A 22,007-nucleotide genomic window follows, 5' to 3' on the forward strand; every position below is an offset into this window, starting at 1 on the left:
TTAACTCAACATCACTTATCTCATCTCCTCCAATCTCTCATAACATCTATAATTTAGACGACCATTATCTAAGTTTAAATTCGTTAAACATTTAAACGTTTTGTACTTACGATTCCCATTAAAATTATTTTTAGTTTGAATGGTGGAATTGATTAACTCGCGCTGATATATAGGAAAATAGACAGATTGAAAGGCACATCAATTATCTAAGAGCTAGAATACATACTTTCAGGCTTTTGAAAGATAAGTTTCAGTAGTTAAATAACACTTCTTGCTTCACTTTGTCTATTCACCTACAGTCATCATAGTGTCTTATTGAAAATGGGAAATGTTTATCAAACATATTCAATTCAAAATATTGTGCATATGGCCATCATACAATCATACAATTACTCATAACAATTGTAATGCAGATGATGCCATTCTCAACACAAGGGTAAAAATGTGACTTTAAGCAAACATTATCCATTTTTAACAATGAACACTTTTTATTTAAGGAAAATAAGACAATGACATAACGTATTAGAAACAGCAAACCATGGCTGCAGCTGTGCCGACTGTGTCTGTACCTTTATCAAATTCTAAATTCTTCAATTGGATAAAGGCTGCACTGGCTGTGTTTTATACTAAAGAAGAAATAGAGCCAGTTGTTATCGATGAAGTCAAATATTTCCAACAAAACTGTCTACATACTATTTCCTCTTCAAACAGCTTACCAGCCGGAAGCACATGTTCGAAGTGCTGTACGGAAAATCTGATTGTTTGTCCAACAAACAGAATTTGCAACGTAAATCGTGGAAAATGTTATTATCATAAAAATGTTGCAACTCAGTTTCGCCCGTCTGGATGCCCAAATAAGATTTGTCATAATCTAAAATCTGAGATTGAAAAAGCACATCGATATCACGGTCCATCGTATAAAAATACAGACGCAACAAAATGGTGCAGCAATGCCTGGGAAATTGCCAAGTGTTATCTCCCGCCAGACGGATACAAAGATGTATCGAATGCTTCAGAGACTAATTTTAATGGCATCATTAGTGTCATTATTAATCACAAAGGATTTGAGGCGAAAATAAAAGACGATTTGTCCAAGAAGAATAATATATTTGACAAGGTAACAGTTGAATAATATATTTATTGTATACTTAATTTGGTTTTTAAATTTCCTTTAATTTTACAACTGTTTGCTCCATATAGGGAAGCAATTAAAGATCGTACGAGTCATTATTGAAGCAATTGACTACATAACACCGTTTGGTTATTTTTGTTTCAAATCTCAGTCTGTCCATCTTTTTACTGTAAATACCAAAATTTGTTGAGATTCATCTTTAACGTATACATGTATTTGTTAAAGAAATATCGCATCTGAATTATTCACTTGACCAAACTATATTAACATATTTGATTTTAGGGTCGAGATGTTGGTAAAACTGTCAGACATTCTCCTAATCTGGAGGTCGAGGATACAGATCTAACACAGTATTTTACCATTTTAAACAACATTTTGACCGATCCTGGATTCGTAGCAATGAATAAATCACCAAACAATGCAATTCAGAAATTGGCTAAGGTAATCATTTTTGTATCTTTTTTCTACCACGACTATGCGAATAATAGTGAGGGTATCCTACTTAACGGGTGTCAGAACCTAAATCATTCGCTTCTAACTTAAACCACTGAATTGTCATCTTGAGAATAGTTTTTTTGACTGGATTTCGACGCTTAATGAATTAAAAAAAAACCTTGGTTAAAGTTTTGCATACACCATCAACCCTATCTTCAGAAATGTTTAAAGTTTCCACTTGAGACTTAACATAATTATGTTTTTAGATCAAAATAAAAGGTCATAAAATAATCTTGAAACGTAGTGGTATTGCCTTTAAAGTTATCAATCAAACAAAAGCTATTCAGCTGTTTCAAGAGTAAAGCCACCATCAAACTTAAGACAACGGCTTAATTAATTATACAAAATGATGCAAATAAAACAATCATTATGTCAAATTTAGCTTTGTAATCCTGACATTATTTACTAGTTCTTATGAAAGTTACCCTTACTGTTTGTTGACTGTTTTTAAACAAAACCCTCTCAAGGGAATAAGGTAATTAAGCCGATATTCTTGCACTTATTGAAAAAGAATTAACTTAAAAAATGAAAAAAAGTCTTATTTATAAATACTCGTATAAATATCTTTTTTAAAAATGTTCTATGAAATTCCTGGCATTCCTGAATAACTTTTCATAGATGTTTCAAATTGTTTTATCTTTGAAAAGACTAGGACAATCCGGGTATAAAACATTTAGGAAAAAAGACAAATAATTAAATAAATTGCTCATGTATGAACTGAGGCACTATACATGTACATGACACAGTATTGTTTAAGGATTGATAATAAATAGTTCAATGCACTCAATCCTCTTTCCATAATTTCAGCTTCAAAGTGACGATTTGATCATTGGAAAAGACGTTGTACGTAAAGTTTTGGACGATGTAGGAAAAACAATTCAGGAACAAATAAGAAATGAGATGGATGTGTACAAGCAGAAGACTGAAGAAAGAAAATTAGAGCTAATTAACAGTGTTAACTTGAAAATAAAAGATATTGAAGAGAAGGGAAATGTTTCACTTGCCAAGCTGAAATCATCTATTGATGCTTTTGAGACTAAGGTGACAGAATCTATTCAAGAGATAGACAGTCGGACAAGGAAAGGAATAGAAACCATTGAAAGTGTTACCAATGATGGCGTTCAAAACGTCAAAGAAGAAAAAGAAAATGCAATAAAGGAGATACAAAAAGCTGCAGAAAAATGTAAGACAATACTTTAGTTATCTAAGCCTACTTATATTCTTACAAACATAAGCTTATCAAAAATGACAAAAGGTACGTTAAAAAAAATGTTCATACATTTAATTTATTCAAATAATTTTTATTATTTCTATTTTGCATGGCAATACGGATCATACTTATATCTTAATTTTCTTAGAGTTTGACATGCATTATGCTTATTAAAATATGCTTTCAGCAAAACGTAACGATGCCGCAGTGAAATCGACCATTGATTCTTTTGAGGCTAAGGTGACAGAATCTATTCAAGAGATAGACAGTCAGACAAGGAAAGGAAAAGATTCCATTGAAAGTGTTACCAATGATGGCGTTCAAAATGTCAACAAAGAAAAAGAAAATGCAATAAAGGAGATACAAAAAGCTGCAGAAAAATGTAAGACAATACTTTAGTTATCTAAGCCTACATATATTCTCACAAACATAAGCAAATCAAAAATGACAAAAGTTAAACAAATTTTGTCCATAAACTTACTTTATTCAAATGATTTTTATTATTTCTTTTTTGTATGGCAATAAGGATCATATTTATTTGTTAATTTTCTTCGATTTTGTCATGCATTATGCTTTTTGAAATATGTTTTCAGCAAGAGGTAACGATGCCAATGCTAAGATCTCTGAGGACACTTATAAAAAGAAGAAAGAAGGTAAGAAAAACATTTATGAATGTACCACCTTCGTTAATGGCTCTTTTACATGTTTGAATTATAGCCCTTGACACTCCCTTTGAAGATCCCCGCCAAAATAAAGCTAGGGAAGGTAAACATCCGATCTAAACGAACATTCACATCTTTTAAATATAGGATGAATGCTTTGCCACGTAGAACATTTTTCTGATCATTTTGGATGTTATCCGATACGAAACACTCAAATTGACGTTGCTAGAATGAAATATCAACTTGTCTGTTTTCGTTTACATAAAGAAACATCTTAAGTGATATCCCTATAGTGAAGTAAATATTTTTTTCTACTTTATCTTGCATGGAACATGATTCTAACCCTACCCTTGGCCCAACGCCAAAAAACAGTTTACAGATGTAATGTTTACATGCGATTAAGCATCCCACAACTTTTAAATCTTGTTACATTGCTTTAACGAGACTACTTCGTGCTAAACACAACATTTAACCAATTCATGAAAGTTAATCTTTATGCAATAAGGACTATAAATGCATATTAATCGGCATAATTCCACATTGTCAACATTTACTGAATAAAAGTGCTGGCTCCATTACATTTGTGAGGACTTGTTTAACCTTGTCAATGACTTGATCACATTTGAATAAATGTAAGTGATTTATTTTTAACTTTGCTCTTTGAACTGATTTGTGTTGAGCCAAAACTGAACGTTTGAACAATGTTACATGCAAGATAAAGTGGATCAACATTAATTTCAAGGGAGGGAAATCACTCAAGATGTATGTTTATCCTTTCGAAAAAAATATATGAAAAAACAAGATTAACAAGGATGGGTTGCAGTTAATGAACACATGCCCACACCGCAACATGGAACTACCAGCAAGATGCACAACAGGACACCTAACAAAACCAGGACAGAACACAAGGCAAAGCATGGACGAGTTGTCAATTTAAGTAATACATAATAACAAATTATAGAAAATGACAAGTAATTAAAAAAAGATGATAAGTTAATATGCACAGGAAACACAGTGTTTATATTAAGTAAAATTCTAGTAACATCAGTTAGGGGTATTTAGTATTAGAATTGAACCCAACGTGATCAGAATAATGTTCTACGTAGTTGCTGACTTGATATAAGTGGCTATAACTATGCGTTTTTTGGACTGTCAAATTCAATTAAAATTATTTTGGAGGATTGCGCTACAAGTTAACTAGACAGACCTTGACCTTCACTGTTTTTCTCTTTAATTTTCTTTAAACTTTTTTATTTAAACCGTTTATTTGTTTTCTTTAAAAAGTGGCTCTTTGATCTTAACAAAACATGTCCTCTGAATCAGATATGTTTACTTGTTTCAGCTTTGTATTAGTTTAAAGTTGTAATATACCCTACATACTTTATACACTTTATACAAACGATAATAGGTAGCCAAATATACATATGTGTCTTAACTGGGAAACTGAATTATAAAAATGGGATGATTGGTTTAATAAAACATAAAACCTTGCGCATTGGGTGCGATTAAATGATTGAATGTTTCGTAATATTAACGACAAATGATACAACATTTCCTACTGACTCTTATCTTAGACTAGTATTGTGCCATTGAATGATTTACTGGTTTGATCGGCAATAATTTTGTGCACTGCATATTGTGATTAAAACAGCAGTGTACCTAGAAAATGCTTGATTTTTATTTGCAAATTCATTTCAATCTTTTATCTAGGAGATTTATATGTAATCTTCATTTTTTGGACATTTTATGCTTATTTCCACATGATTATGCGTTATTCAACATAGGATCCATCAGAGGTCACCAATGATACGCAATTGCATTCTTATTTATTTTGAAATGAACATGTGTTTTGCAACAATTAATATATCAGAGATCACAAAGTCCGTGCCATAAATGAAAAAAAAAATGCACAATGATGCTGCTAGAGCACATGACATTGCATTGAGAGTGAAACTTGGTGCTGTACCAAATACCTTAACTTTGCATATCTGAAGCTGTTGGCTGCTATATACTGCAGTTAGCGTTACAAAACCTTATACCTATGGAAACTAGGCAACGGATATCTACGTCTCAATAACAACACTTGAAATGCTAGACTCTCATTCATCGACGAAGTTTTAATGCGTGTGCATGCAATTAGGAGGCAAATATTTACCATGTACCATCTCTAATTTAAAAAGCAAGACAGATGACATGTGTATTCACCAATTAGGAAATATAAAACATTACTTGGAAGCATCTTACAGACGTACTCGATTGTAAAGAAACGCAATGAAAAATGCATCTACTGTAACATAATGGAATGGGATCTGTATGAGCTGACCCAGTTATGGTTTGTAGAGGAATTTGCTTATGATAAAAGCACAAAGCTTTATGTGTTTAAGGAGGTTAAAGTTGCTGACTTAAGATCACAGGTCCCTCAACGCTGTAGGTTCGATCCTCACTCAGGTCGAAATCTCCCATGTGAGGAAGCCATCCAGCTGGCTTACGGAAGGTCGAGCTTACGGAAGGTCGATGGTTCTACCTAGGTGCCCGCTCGTGCCTGTAATAATGACCAAAGGGCACCTGGGGTCTTCCTTTGACACCGATACTATAAATAGAAAAAGCTTTTCCGATTTTCACAGGTCAAACTTCTAATGGGATTTAATTGAATGTTCACAGGAGTAATCAGTACCATCCAAAGTTGTGCTTATCGCCGGCACGTTCATTTAATTGCACAAAATGGCCGCCAGAGCTATCAGTTAAAAAATAATCTATCACAGGTCAAACTGCAAACGGGATCTCAACATTACTTCACAGGAGTAATCATTACCATACCTAGTTGTACGTTTAGCTTCGCTGCAAAAACGACCACCAGAGATATACATAGATTTCCCGACTTTCATTAGACAAACTGCTGACAGGATTTCGACAAAACTTCCCAGGAGTCAACTGTACCAGCCCTAATTGTGAATCTTTTCAGAAAGTTCTGCATCGTTGCACAAAATGGCTATCAAATCATAAAGTAGAAAATCATTGACCGGCTTTTACAGGTCATACTTCTCTCAGGTTTCCGACCAAACTTCAGAGGAATTATCAGTACCAACCCTAGTTGTGCAGTCGCTGGCTTCACAAAAAGGTCGCCAAATTTTAATAAAAATATTGGCTGGTTGTCACAGTCCAAATGTGTGACGACAATTTGCTTAAACTATAACGGAACTAACCTAAGTTGTGGATATCTGCTTTGCTGTACAAAATGGGCCTCCAGAGGTAAAAATAGAAAATTCGTATCCGACTTTCACATGTCAAACTGCTTGTGGGATTGCGACAAATCGTCATAGGAGTATTAATCACAATTGTGCCAAGTGTGGGCATATTCAACATCACTGCACACAATGACTGCCAAAGCTAAAAATAGAGAACTAAAGTTGTATGGCTGTCATAGGACAAACTGCTGGGGAAATTCGCTGAAACTGTACAGAAGTGATTGGTACCTACCCTACTTGTTCATCTTACCGGCATGTTCCGTTTCATTGTACAAAATAGACGCGAGAGCTAAAATAAGAAATACGTGTCAAGTGTTCATAGATTAAACTGCAAATAAGATTTCTGCGAAATTTCTCAGAACTGATAAGTACCAATCCTTGTTACGCATATCCCTCGCACATTCCGCTTCGCTTTACAAAATGGCCGCCAGAGTTAAATTTCCTCAGAAACGAAAAATGTTTAACCTCTTTAGAAAGGAAAGGACAAAACTAAATTTTGTAAAATTTAAATAATGATTTTAGGGCAAGTTAAATTCTTGTTACCTGAAGATAGCAAGGTAAGTGTAAAATTAATATTTTTACTTCCATATCAAATACCAAAATCCCTAGAATTCTACAAAAATGCAGTGATCAGTACCAACCATAGTTGTGAGAATTGCTGCTACAATGCTGAACAAAATTGCATTCAAAACTAAAAATAGAAAAATCTTTTCCGCCTTTCACAGATCAAACTGCTAGAAGGAATAGAAGGGATTTTCACAGATGTAATCAGTATAAACCATTGTTATGCATACCATCATCACGTTCTGCTTCATTGCACAAAATGGCCACCAGAACTAAAAATTGAAAAAAGCCTGTCTGGCTTTTACTGGCTTTTACCGTCCACACCTAGCACGACTTAAGCAGAATTCAATATTTAACATGAAATTATAAAATTTGAAACATTCACAGATGTGTTCTTGCGACGTTTATCATGTAACCTTCAATATGACATGTAAGCCCCTTTCAATTAAAAGCGGCGTATAGTCCTTAAGTAAATGAATGCGTGTACTCTAAACGAGAAAACGATTGGCAGATATATATAAAATGAAATAATGAAAGAGGATCAGAGGTTATGAAGCTTTCATATCAGAGATAAGCTATCAAAACACGAATTTAAAAATCAGGCAACATATCCTTAGGTTGATTAAACAATTAACTTATCACGAATAGTGAAAATATACAACTAGGATAAGCCAAATAGAAATACCTTAAATTACCACAATCACAACATAGTGTCATGTTGAACAATCTTTATGGATAAAAAAAATAACATATGTGATTATATGTACGGGGCGACTTATTACGGCATGCAAAGGGTATTTTTGGGGTTATTTGTCATTTTAAGTTTGTAAAAAGTCATTGCCTATGGAATATTTATTTAACATGCGGCATTGTCTGGTAGATTTCTACCTAATTTAAGCCCTTGGTCTAAATTATCCAACTCTATAGGTTATCTGTTTTCTAAGATGTATATAGTAAAAAAAATCAAAATTACAAGAACTGGAGCTTATATTTTTAGCATGAAACAATGTTTGAACCTGTTTTTAGGTTATTCAAGTTCTAAAAATAGAAAGAAAATCTTTAAATTATATCTTCTTAACTATTGAGTAGACTTTGATAAAATATTGAAAACTTTGTTTGGTGTCCTGTTGGGCTCCAAACATTGCTGGGTTGTATTGGGGGATGCGTTCATTGAATGCCTCATCAGTCTCATGATAATTGGTATACAAATGCAACACGGCCTTTTTTGTCTCTGACCCAATTTTCTTTTTGTACAGAACAGAACATAAATTTAATAACATGGTTTAAGTATAACAAACTCGTTAATATAACATATACAAATACAACACATGACGCATGAAGTATAACAAGATCGTTAATATAACATATACAAATACACCACATGACGCATGAATTATATCAAGCTCGTTAATATAAGATATACAAATGCAACACATGACGCATGAAGTATAACACGTTTGTTAATATAACATATACAAATACAACACATGACGCATGAAGTATAACACGTTTGTTAATATAACATATACAAACACAACACATGACGCATGAAGTATAACAAGCTCGTTAATATAACATATACAAATACAACACATGACGCATGAAGTATAACAAGCTCGTTAATATAACATTTACAAATACAACACATGACGCATGCAGTATAACACATTCGTAAATATAACATCTACAACTACAACACATGACACATGGGGTATTACAAGCTCGTTAATATAACATATACAAATACAACACATGACGCATGAAGTATAACACGTTCGTTAATATAACATATACAAATACTACACATGACGCATGAAGTATAACACGCTCGTTAATATAACATATACAAATACAACACATGACGCATGAAGTATAATACGTCGGTTATTATAACATATACAAATACAACACAGGACGCATGAAGTATAACAAGTTTGTTAATATAAAATATACAAATACAACACATGACGCATAATGAATAACATGTTCGTTAATATAACATGTACAAATACAACACATGACGCATGAAGTATAACAAGCTCGTTAATATAACATGTACAAATACAACACATGACGCATGAAGTATAACACGTACGTTAATATAACATATACAAATACTACACATGACGCATGAAGTATAACACGCTCGTTAATATAACATATACAAATACAATACATGGCGCATGAAGTATAATACGTTCGTTTATAAAACATATACAAATACATCACATGACGCATGGCAGAAACATGTAAAAGTAAAAAAAAATAATGGTTTTTTTTGTAATGAAACCGAAAATTACTTAACAAGTATTTGAATATATACAAATAATGCTCAAGCATTTTTTAAATATTGTAACTTAAATAGAGAAAACAAGAATCCCTTAAGAAAGTCCAAAAGGGTAAAAATTGAACATGTTGCATGCTCTGTTTGATAGAGCCTGTTCATAGACGGTACGGTGCAAACTACCCTCACCCCCGCACCCCCTCCAAATATTATAAATATTAACTACTACTAGTATTTGGTTTTATACATGGAGAAATTCAGAAATGCTTAACAACAACAAAAAGAGGGAAACAAGAAAACATAAGAAGGGGAATAGTTGATATAACATTTCACACTAAACATTGCACATTACATCCCTTTTATACTTTGTGGTACATTACGAAAAAAAGCTTATAAATCGCGGCACAGGGGTGTAATAAAGAGAGGATTTTAAATGAGTGTAGGTTTAATTCTAAATTTGAAAGAGTTAAATAAAATCATATCATATGAGCCTCTGGTAAGCATAATATAGTTTAATTCAACAAGTTCAATAAATTTAGTCATGAATCTATACGAATACAATATTAAATTTATCACATATATAAAATAAGAACGGTAAACTGTTAAAAGGAGTCATTTTGGAATTTTCTGATCGCAGATCAGTAATAACAGAGCTGAAATTCAATCTCTGACACAGAAGTTTCACGACAAACTTAACAACAAGTAGTTTTCAACCAGCTTAAAACTAGCGATTTAAAAGAAAGACTTTCAAAAAAAAAATGAACAGAAATGATTTTTGATGCAAATCTCGCTATGCAAAATTCCGTATGTATCAAACTCTGGTGACTTGCAAGATGAATTAAAGTAAATGAAACTAAACTTATACAAGAAAATACCTACAGATATACTGCAAAGATCAGAAAATACCACAGAGCTTGCAGTCCTTTGATTCATAGACGCGCCTAAAGGGTAATGCTAACAATCATTGAGTGGTACTAAATACCGTATTCCAGTACATACCGGGCAAGGCGCTTGAATGATTCAATACTAAAATCTTGCTTTTTCACCCTACGGAATAACCTTAAAAAGGTCTTTTTCATGTTTTCACGCTGATTTATGTATGAAAATGAATGAAAAAATGTAAGAATCGACGAAAAAAACTATACTTGTCTAGTTATTGATCATGATTTCTGCAAGCGTCTAGATAGCGGTACGGCTCCAGTCCTGTATCGAGTTATCCATAATGGGGCAGGGGACCTTCAAATGAACAATTTTGTATTTCAGTGTGACCAGAAACACAATTTCAAATATTTAAATCTGTTTCACAGGCAGATAACCAGTTGCACAGCATTATTCAATGATATATGACATACATTGAAGAAAATAATAGTTTGCATGCATTTCTCCTTTAAAAAATGACTGACAGCAATTTATATTTACCCCCATTCAGCCAAAATCACACGTAAAATATACCAATATGGACAATCTTCATGAAGGTGCAGCATACTCCAGAATCTGCCTGATTCCTTAAAAAATATCGCTTACACCCAGTGCAAGCTATGGCATTTTCAAAAATGACCAATAAAGTGTATATCATACGTTAAGATTTTTCACAAAATTTATCCGAAATTTCTTACTTGTTTGGCGCCAACTGTCAAAGCTTGATTTTTAACTTTTTCACCTTCATTCGGAAAGTCACAAATACATACAAAAACCACCAAAATGCTTAGTTTCGGGTAAAAACCCAAAAATACTTGTCAGTGCCTACACACAAACAAGAAAAAATTACAATGATAGAGAAATATCAGAAGTTTCCAGTACCTTCAAAACACCATGTCTGAGTTATTAAAAAATTTGACCGGGACCATCATTCGAATATGTCCCCTGCCCCCTACTCATTATATAGCGCAAATGACGTCACGTCAAAGTGTTATTAAACTAGTGTTATATCGTTTTTATTAAATGGCTATATTACACTCCTGTGCCACTGTTTTGAATATAAACCCCAATGAAATACCAGCGTGCACAGTGCTGGAAGCCAACTTAATGACGTGAAGTCGTAAGTGACGTCAGCTTGTATTATAATTTTGCGCGCTATTATTAGTGTTACGTTATTATGTCTTTTTAAAAGTTTCTTAGCATATAATGAAAGAAAATTTGTTAAGTTTAGTGTAAGATCGAAATATGTTTCCCCTCGTGAACACCAAAAGTTCATATTTCACTCGTGGCTGCGCCACTCGTGAAATATACCTTTTGGTGCTCACTCGGTGAAATATATTCCGATCTTACACTGAACTAAACAAATATTCTCTATTTATTACATATTTTTCGGAGGTTTATAGAAATAAATGTCATACGTTTAGATTTTTCACAAAATTTATCCGAAATTTCTAACTTGTTTGGCGCCAACTCTCAAAGCTTGATTTTTAACTTTTTCACTTCCATTCGGAGAGTGAGAAATCCATACAAAGGCTACCTCGTGAATACCAAAGGTTAATATTTCACTCGTGGCTGCACCACTCGTGAAATATACCTTTTGGTGCTCACTCGGTGAAATATATTCCGAGCTTACACTGAACTAAACAAATACTCTCTATTTATTACATATTGTTCGGTGGTTTATAGAAACAGTGAAATTATCAATTTGATATTTTTACTGGTTTGATTTAAAGCCCATTACGTAGTTTCAGTGAAATACTAGCGTGCAGTCAGTACCAGAAATCAAATTAATGACGTAACATGTAAATGACGTCACCTTATATTATTATTTTGCGCGCTTTTCATTTAGCATTAGGTTAAAAAGTCTTTTAAACCTTTTCTTTCATAATTATAATAAAAAGAAATGTATTAAATTTAGTGTAAGATCGAAATATATTTCACCTTTTGAACACCAAAAGTTTATATTTCACTCGTGAAATATACCTTTTGGTGCTCACTCGGTGATATATATTCTGATCTTACACCGAACTAAACAAATATCCTCTATTTAATAAAAACAGTAATTATTAACAGTAATCTTAACTTAGTCACTATAGTCTGTCGTTTCATGATTATTTTACAAAGCTGGACCGACAATATGTAACAGTTTAGTTGCGATGCATGATACAAACCATTAAAAAACATGAATAATCAGCAACAAGAACATCGAGTTACTACATGAAATAGAGCAATAGAAGTTGCAATTACTTTTAAGCGAAATAGAATCCCTATGCATTCGGAAGATCAACACCACGGTGTTTATAACTCGAAAAAGGATTCCTGACGAAAAAAAAAAAATATAACGTCAACAACAATTTACGAAATATATGACGTAACAAAAATGACTCGCGCTTTTACAGGGTTAACGCACGTTTTTTCGTGTTATAAGGTCTGCAGAGTCTCGAGGAACGGTTGGTGCCTGAGCCCGGTAGGGCGAGGGCTCCAACAGTTCCGAGGGAGTCTGCAGACTTTATAACACGAAATAAACATGCGTTGACGCTATTATAGCATAAAATTTTAAAAAAGATTCACGATGTATATTTTATACAAAAGACATACATTAAATCCTTGTGCTTGGACGGTATTTATCCAACTCTACATGTTTAACGTACTAGTATGCGTTTTATTTTTTCGGGGCCAACATCTTTGGAAATACAAATGCTCAGAACCGTTCAAAAATTCGAATTTTAATTGGTTTAACAAAATTTAACATTCGAGATTTATTAACTCAAGAAAATGCAACATTAAATCACTCTACCCAAGACAAAACATGACCCTCGGAAATTCTTAGAATGATTTCAGGTTGACGGTTGACATCAGAATCGTTTTTCTTGTCAAGCTCAGAATATCAGGCACTACTGTAAACATTATTCTCTTAAAGAAATATAAAGCAGCAGTTTATCAATATAAACAACATCAATTAAAACAAACAACTTTCTCAATATTCATTTTGTTTATTTTGTTTTGCTAAGTTAATTTGAGGGTTAAACTTGAATGAATTTATTGTTACAGACTTCCGTTTCTTAGAAAAGGAAAAACGCCCGTATTTCCGCCATGTCTTTACTTGAATGCTGCCTTCGTCGTTATTGCGATTGAGGCCCTTCAAATCAATAATTTCAATATTACACTTTGGCAAACAGGCCAAATTGTCATTTTTTTGTTTGTTTATGGGGCACTTTATGTATTGCGCATAGGTAAAACCGGGCTATAACAAGAGCGCGTGCATATGTTAACACATGGTTTTGGTCCCGTTATAACATGGGCAAAAGAGGGAAAAATAGTCGATTTTATGCTATTATTATAGATAATTCAAGTTGCGGCATTGTAAGAGGTCGGTTAGGCATAATGTAACCTCATACAGATAATTTGAAGCGTTGAGATAAATTTGTCTTGATGACATTTAAAATACTTTTTGTATACCCAGATGTTGCAGTAACTGTTAAAATTACACCTACAATTCATACATTTACATTAAAACTTTCTATATCAAAATAATTTTGAACACACTTGAAAAAATCTATGACAGTACAATACTGTTACGCTCCTGCGCTTATTAGTGTGAGCCTTAAGCTGTTCAAGCTTTCAGCTGCTCCTTGTGACTTGCCAATGTCTGCTGGCCAGATCCCTTTTGTGCTGCCACTCAGCTTCCAGACTGTGCCTGTTGGCTCCTCTGTTGACCGCAACTGTGTGCTGCCTGCTTGTCTGCTCTCCTTGAAGCCCTGTGTCCAGTTCTTCTACATGTAGAACCTCTTTGGCTGCTCCCCGTGACTGTGCACTTCTTGTGTAGACAGCAGCTATCCTTTCAGATTGCTCTCCATGACTGTGTGTCAAAATAGCCATTTTATTTATGAAAAGAAACACAAATGTCCGCCATTTTGTATTATTTATTGTTTTGACGTGACGTCACAATTGTGGCGTTCTATCCGGTTCTTACGTTGTGTACTTATATGAAATGAAATTGGAAATAAAAAAAAAATAAAAAAATAAATGATTTTCGAAAAGAATTCACTGTACTATCACACCCCATCTCCGGTAGCCGATTTCACTGACGACGACACACCACAGACCAAATTATGACTATGTTCCAACGAGAGAGTCCGTGGCGAGAGAGATCTCTATCGACATCTGCGCCTGTCACCAATGACAGAGAACGTATATTACATAATCTACATATGTGTGAGCAAAAGAACACTCGCATAAGAATGTGTCTATTAATCAGAGATTATAAAAAAATATAAATTATAGATAACAGGTTCTCTATAGGAATCAATGAACAAAATTTGAGACTCTCATTATCATCTTTATTGACCACTATTTTTATATCTCATTATATAATGAGTGATAATGTATTGTATGATTAACAAAACTAGAGAGAGAGATACTATAAAATTAAGCGAATCAGTGATAGTGCTGTCCATAGTTATGCTGCCACAATATATACTGATGCGATTGCGTGCGTTGAAATTAATGTGAAATGGACATAATTCAACACCGCGCAGCCACATGCGACAACTACGACCTATTAATGTAATATAGATCAATTCCTGTATTCAAACGTATGGTGGATGACAAATAAAATATCTAGCCAGTATTGAACTTACACTCATCCAATAATATCCACATGCGAGTTAACCTAGACTATAATAGTTATTTTGCGTCATGCAGAACGAACACATCAAGTTATCAAGACCCATTATTCCAAATGTGGTTCTAGTAGTTACGTGCAGCGCCAACAAAATCATACAGATGCACGAGGAGAACACCCGTGCAATATAAGCTAGACAAGAGAAGCGCATAGAGCTTCAAGCAAATATCCCAAAATCCTAGGCTTTCGAGTTATGACATTGTGCCTAGAGTGGTATAAAGAGGAAGTGAAGGCCGTTAGCCAAACTTCAGGTCCAGACAACCCAGATAAAAAGTATGACAATTGAATACATGAGACACAGAACGTCTGCCCATGACAATATATTATATGAGCAAGATAACCAAAAGGAAAGCACAGCAAGTCTAAGAAGCGCAGCAAAATTCCAAGAAAGCGCAAAGCAAAGTCCAAGAAAGCCCGCAGGCAAGTCTAATAGTTCAGCACAAGAAAAATATTATTAAAACAATAACAATATCGCACAACTAGAATGGATACATGATCAGTCATGATTAAAGATAGATGAAAATTCAACACAATAAGAGAATAATATAAGGAAGAAGAATAGATAACAACGAACAAGCTTAATATAGTAGTACATCTATGGCAACACAGAGCAAGAAAAAAAAAAAACACCTATAATAGTATCAAAAGAGCACACAATAACTCACACGGCACCAAAAAATATAAATATCAACACAAGAAAACCACAGAACTGCAAAAAAATGCAAGAGAACTTGAGCAACAGACAAATCCAGAGTATAAATTATATATCATTGAAAAGAATAATAAGTATATCGAATATAAAAAAGAAAGAAGAAGATCAGAAAAATATAAAAAATTAAAATATAAACGACCATGACACTAAGACAAAAAATCAAATAGAAACACGGAAAATCTAAAACAAATAAAATGCAAACAACTAAGAACATTAGTAACATGATAACAATTCACTGAGTAAGTGAGAGAATGAAAATAAACAACAGATATTAACATGAAGACAGAAATAGAATAACAGAAGAGAACAAGAATTAGTAGACGAAACAAGAAACAGAAACAGAACAAAGACGACGGACAAAGAACAAAAAACAGAAACAAGACAGAACAAAGACAGAAAAGAAAGACAGAAAAACAGACAGACAGACGGACAGACAAGAGACAGAACAGAAGAAATAGAAATACCCTAATCAATGTATCCCACTACCCGTAGAGAAGGACAACACAAAAAAATGAAAACTATATACGAAAAGCATGAATTATTATAGAAATAAGCAACGAGACATTAGAAAAATAATAAAAAACAAAATCCAGACACATAGATAATTATAAGAGGAAAAAGAGGAAAAATGTTACAACAACCTAAACAAGTAAAAAATAATATAAATTAAAAAAAAAACAAAATAATAAAAATAAACACGAACAGACACACAACAAAACAAAAATATGGAATTGAAAAAGAGATATTAGATTCAAATAATAAAAATAAACTAATATATCAAATATAAAAACATGGAATTAGAAGAGGCAAAATAGCAAAGTACGAGAACTATAGGTAAAGTATCAAGGACCTCGAAAAGCAAATATTATGCACTACGAGCAGAGCACGACTAATCCAGAGCACAATAAATAACCATTAACCATACAGTGACCACCAGTCACCGATAAAACGAAATAATAACACCATAATAAATATTATATAAGTATATAAATGATATACAAAATAACCATACAATAAATACATATAATACTCTAATATATCGATATATAAAAGTATTCAATATAGACAAATAGAATATCATTAAAACATTATCCATAATAAAACAATTATCCAAAAAAAATATAAAAATTCTAATATAACCATGAGTCCGAAGACCGATAGTAACTGAAATAATATAAATTGTATATGCCAACATATGTCGCGACAAGAAAGAGCCAGAGCCCGCTGAGTCTATGAGAGAAGCGCATGAGTCTAAAGTCCTATTATTTTTATATTTTGACAAGCAAATGTCCAGCAAAAATGAACGCCTTAAACACAAGAGCCACTTCTATGTGTTATGCAAAGCTCCAAGAATGATGAGTTCTATCAGAAGAGATACTTAAAGCCTGATGCGAGACAACGTCTAAGAGTCTAAAGATAGCACTGTGCAGCTATCAAACCACCGACTACAAGAAGATCAAGCCATAGATACTATAATAGTATTGAGCGATACAGACAGAATACCACATAATGAGACAGTCACCCAGCATAAGATGCTCAAGTAAGCGATAGCCAAAAGGTCTAAGAGAGAATAGGCACAATCGCAAAGTGTGCTTAACAGTGAGTGAAGTTAGCAGGCAAAGCATACTCGAAAAATGTCATAATCCTTACGACAAAGAACAAGTATACCAACCAAAACCGCCACCCCCAACCCAACTGTTACAGTACTTAGCTACCATACATACAACAGCGACAAGAGTCAAAAGCCTTCTATAGAGTGGCATATACTCATAGCTGAGTGTACACAATAGTAGACAAAAGTACAAAGAGTGCCAAATAAGTGCAAGCAAACGGAGTGCCAATATAGTATGAGTACGACAGCAAGTCCGAATCCAAGCTTCAGAACCTCTCTAAATAGAGGATCAAGCCAAGAACCACCAATGTCCAGCGCACCACATGAGACGAGACATTATATTGCGATATACATTTATGACTAATATTAATAGAAATCCAAGAAGATACCACTCATAAGAGAGTCCCTTCGAAAAATGAGCACCAACAATTGATCTAGAATTTGAAACTCAAAGATATGCCTATGCGTACGATGGGGGCTTACTTTGAGTCGCGGCGAGAACTCTACGCTATCAATATATGAATGAAGATTTATCAAAAACAGACGACTAATACTGTCATTTAATCGGTGGTATCCAGGATATTGGGCTTGAAGATCAGAGAGAGAGAGACGAAAACAAAAGCTATAGTGCACAAAGCGCAACTAGTGAAATATGAGAGTATGATATATCTTCTTACGTCAGACAAAGTGCGACGTGCAGCGCCTAGGCCAGAGGAGAAAAAAAGTGTACAGCGCGAAACTGCACGTAGAGAGCAATAGAGTAAGAATAAGAAGACAGATAGGTAAAATAAACTATGAGCTCCAAGAATGAAGGAAAAAGATCTCGACAAAAGATCGAGACGAGATTCAAAAAAAAATCCAAAGCAAAGACCCAACCAGTGAGAATCAAGTCCAACCAATCAGAGCGAACACATAGACAATCAACAAGAGATACGAATAGAAACCAAATAGATAAATATGATGCATCTTTGAGAGAATAGAGAATAAGCATTGACATCAGCCAAAGAGGACACATTGAGAGCCAATGAGCTTAAGACATCCATATACTAATCAGCGGCAAGGGTTCATTATGAAAAGTATACAAGTTTCATAATTGAAGAAGACCAAAGCGAAGAAAGTGATGGGACACCAATGACAGAGGTCTAATCGTCACACAAAAGAAAAGCATAAACCAGGAGAACATCAAAAGGGAGTTTCAGGGTGAAGTTAAGAAGCAGAGAACCAAGAACCCGACTAACCTGGTGAGTCTTGTTATCTCAGCCTAATCATGAGAAAGTTGAGAACACATATTCACAAAGGTTGGGACAAGAAAGAATATGCTGCCGAGATAGAGTACAAGAGACCATTTCATAGAGCGAATAAGCCCGAACAATACTTAATACGATCGGGGGAAAAACGATTCAATGCGAGGGGAGTTCAGAACAACAGATAATTGGCGAGCTACCCTGCAAAAAAGAGAGTGGGCGACCAAATCAATTAAAACAAAGGTAATACAAACACGCCTTTACGCAGAACAGATGACGTACAATAGAAGCGGCAATAAACAAGCGAAGAGCAGTCTTCTTGTATTTTACCAAGACGTAACGTCCATTCAACCAAAACAGATGAAGCGAGGATAGGGCAAGAGACTCATTTCCAAGTAGGAGGGAAACAGTGACAGAGCCAGACAATGACAGATATACAGAAATCGGCCCAATTGAAGGACATGCGTTAACATTGAATACCACACGACGTCAGTTTAGTCCAGAAGAACATCCGACAGAACCAAGTGCAAGACAACACACAGACAACAAAAGGAAATCTGCAAATATTATGCAACAAGACCGGGATAGACACCTATTTAAGGCAAAAAGATTGTATATGCAGCAACACAAATAAATCAGAAGGTGTAAGAAAAGTGATCCGACAAAGAGATAACAACAACAGATGTAAGCCAAATACAAACGCATAAAATACCACTCGAAGAAAAGCGCATGAGATGGGACACTACCAGATCGAGAAGATCTCAGCCAGCTGAATGGACGCCTGATGCCATACTCGACAGAGAGTTGAAGTACAATTGATTTATAGGAAGGAGAATAGGAGAACTAGGACATCTGGAGAAGGCTTAAGAACTATGGAGCAGTATGCATTACGACAAGTGTTTGAAGATACAGTAGATGTGAGTTAGCCGGCGTTACAAAGAAGTAAGGTTTTATTGAGAGGAAAGAAACAAAACTCGAACGAGAAATTAAAAGAAAGATTGTAGAAATTACAATGAGAATGAGATTGCCAAAAATGCCAGTTAACCATTGGCGAAAATATATGAGAAGTAGATAACGAGTCATACAAATAGTGAGGGAGAGAGTTGAGAGCAATATTTCTACAGTATCATTTATACCACGATTAGTGATGTGGTAAACGTTTGCAGGCGTACTTAATAGGCCTTGAATTCCTGAATGAAAGGAGACAGAAAGAAACCATATACGGCTAGTTCAGCGTCATGACCAGAGCACAGCGCGATGCAAAAAGAAGAAGACCCATCAAAACCAAAAGCTATATAGAACGAATTCCAAAAATTCCTAAGAGAGAAGCTGAATGGTTAATCAGAACAGAAAAATTTGAAAGGAAATCTCAGACAGGTGACACTTTCAATGAAGGCAAATAGTTAATGGCCGAAATAATAGGAGAGAGGCCAAGAAAAAGCTGCAAAAACAAAGGTAAGAGGCCCAAGTTTAAAAACGTGGCGTAGAGAAAACGGATACTTCTTTATTAAAGAAGACTTATTTCAAAGAACAAATGGTGAATGATCTCCTAAAGCAAAGGATTAGGTCGTGTCAACAGGATCTTTAGAAAAAGAAAGTGATGGAAACATTAAGCCCAATAAAACCATCCCAATTTAGTTGGATGCGACCATTTTCATTAGAAGAGACAGGACGTACCACAAGAATGCCTAAGACAACTAACCACTTAAGGCCAGAAACGGGAGATGTCGTGACGTAACTTTGCAGAATCGTGTCAGAACGTGTGCCAGAGAACACATCAACAAAAGGCAGAATAAGAATAAGGGTGACCGCCAATAGGTGATTGAGACAACCAGTTTCATTCGACAGTAGAACAATAGACATTCGACTAGGAGAGCACGATAAGAAACAAGAAAATAAATAACCAGTGTTCGGACTAAGAAAAGGCAACAAGAACTAACTATCAATTAACGGTGAGCTGATTATCGCCCACAGCGCTACCCGTCGAAAGAACCGATAGACGCAAACAACTGCGAACGAAACATAGACACCCGAGAAACATTATCATGAGACACAATAACCGCTTCAAACATATTAGAAGAGATAGGGCATATTCCCTTCAGAAGAATTCTAAGTATGACAGTACCTGGAGTACTAATTTACAGAAGCAGGGAGCCTAACATTGGAACATGATTATGTACAGACTAAGATACTGTGAAAGGCAACTACGACAACAACCTTACAACCACAAGGCAATAAGCTTAAGTAATAGACGATGAAAATCGGAGTGCTGTATAAGACAATAGCTGCGGAGAAAACATCCGTGTCAAGGAAAAGAGAACCGGAAGGACAGGACAAATACAACAGACCGTAATTATTTGAGAGAATACGAAGAGAGGTACCATCACGGCAATACAGACATTCATTCCCGATTTGCGGACGATTTTTTAATGAGAAAGAACAGTGTAAAGAGCCGAATGACAAATACTTAAAGGACCATATGTGACAATCAAGACGAAAAAATCACAGAACAACTAATACATAACCTGATGGTGCTCAACCTGACAACAAAGCGGACTTAGAGAGGAGATCATTCCAAGAATAGCATGAGAGAACAAGCCCCAACCCATGCGTCCCAACACACCATGATGGAAAGAGCAAAGAAAACAATACAAGCAATCAGCTACGACAAAGAGAGCCCGAAAAAATAAGAAGTTTATGCGATTAGGAGAGAAAAGAGAGTGTAAGCTGAACATGCCTCTCACGGATTGTATTAAAAGATAAGATGCTAAGAACAGATGGGAATAAAGACCTTATTTCAAGATTGAGTCGACAGTAATAAATTAAATTTGATTACAGAATCAAAGATGTAATGAGAACAAAGTAAAAAGACATTCCACATAGAACTGTTGACCAAAAAATAATGAAAGAGAACAATCAAGGAAAGAATTATGCACGCAAAAGTATTGCAATCAAACAGAAGATTGTTGAAAAACAATTCACGGATAGAAGCGGGTAGATGACGCATACAAGTCTCCAAAGCAGACCTTCCACTAACATAAACACAAATGATGGAGAACAGCACACCACAATAACCAAGGAGCTCGAGCAATCAGAAGCGAAAGCTCCTTACCTACCTCCCGAGATCAGTTAGAATCAAGTCCTTTGTCAAATCCACCTGGCAAGGTAAATATTCCAGCCAAGAAGTGTTTTACACACGACAGGCGCAACACAGAGGAAAAACAAACATCCCACTAGATATAGTT

The 22,007-nt window shown here is 34.7% G+C and overlaps 1 protein-coding gene across 1 annotated transcript; it reads left to right on the forward strand.

Annotated features, from left to right (window-relative positions):
* Window positions 1-503: 503 nt before the first annotated feature.
* LOC132759790 (uncharacterized) lies at window positions 504-2,827 on the forward strand. The gene is made up of 3 exons (XM_060751638.1): window positions 504-1,117; window positions 1,415-1,573; window positions 2,435-2,827. The coding sequence occupies exons 1-3, from the start codon at window positions 539-541 to the stop codon at window positions 2,825-2,827; spliced, it is 1,131 nt and encodes a 376-aa protein (XP_060607621.1). The 5' UTR covers window positions 504-538.
* The last annotated feature ends 19,180 nt before the right edge of the window (window positions 2,828-22,007 follow it).

Source organism: Ruditapes philippinarum, unplaced genomic scaffold (assembly GCF_026571515.1).
Source record: "Ruditapes philippinarum isolate M1 unplaced genomic scaffold, ASM2657151v2 ctg3757_1_1_1_1, whole genome shotgun sequence".
Taxonomy (NCBI): Eukaryota; Metazoa; Mollusca; class Bivalvia; order Venerida; family Veneridae; genus Ruditapes; species Ruditapes philippinarum.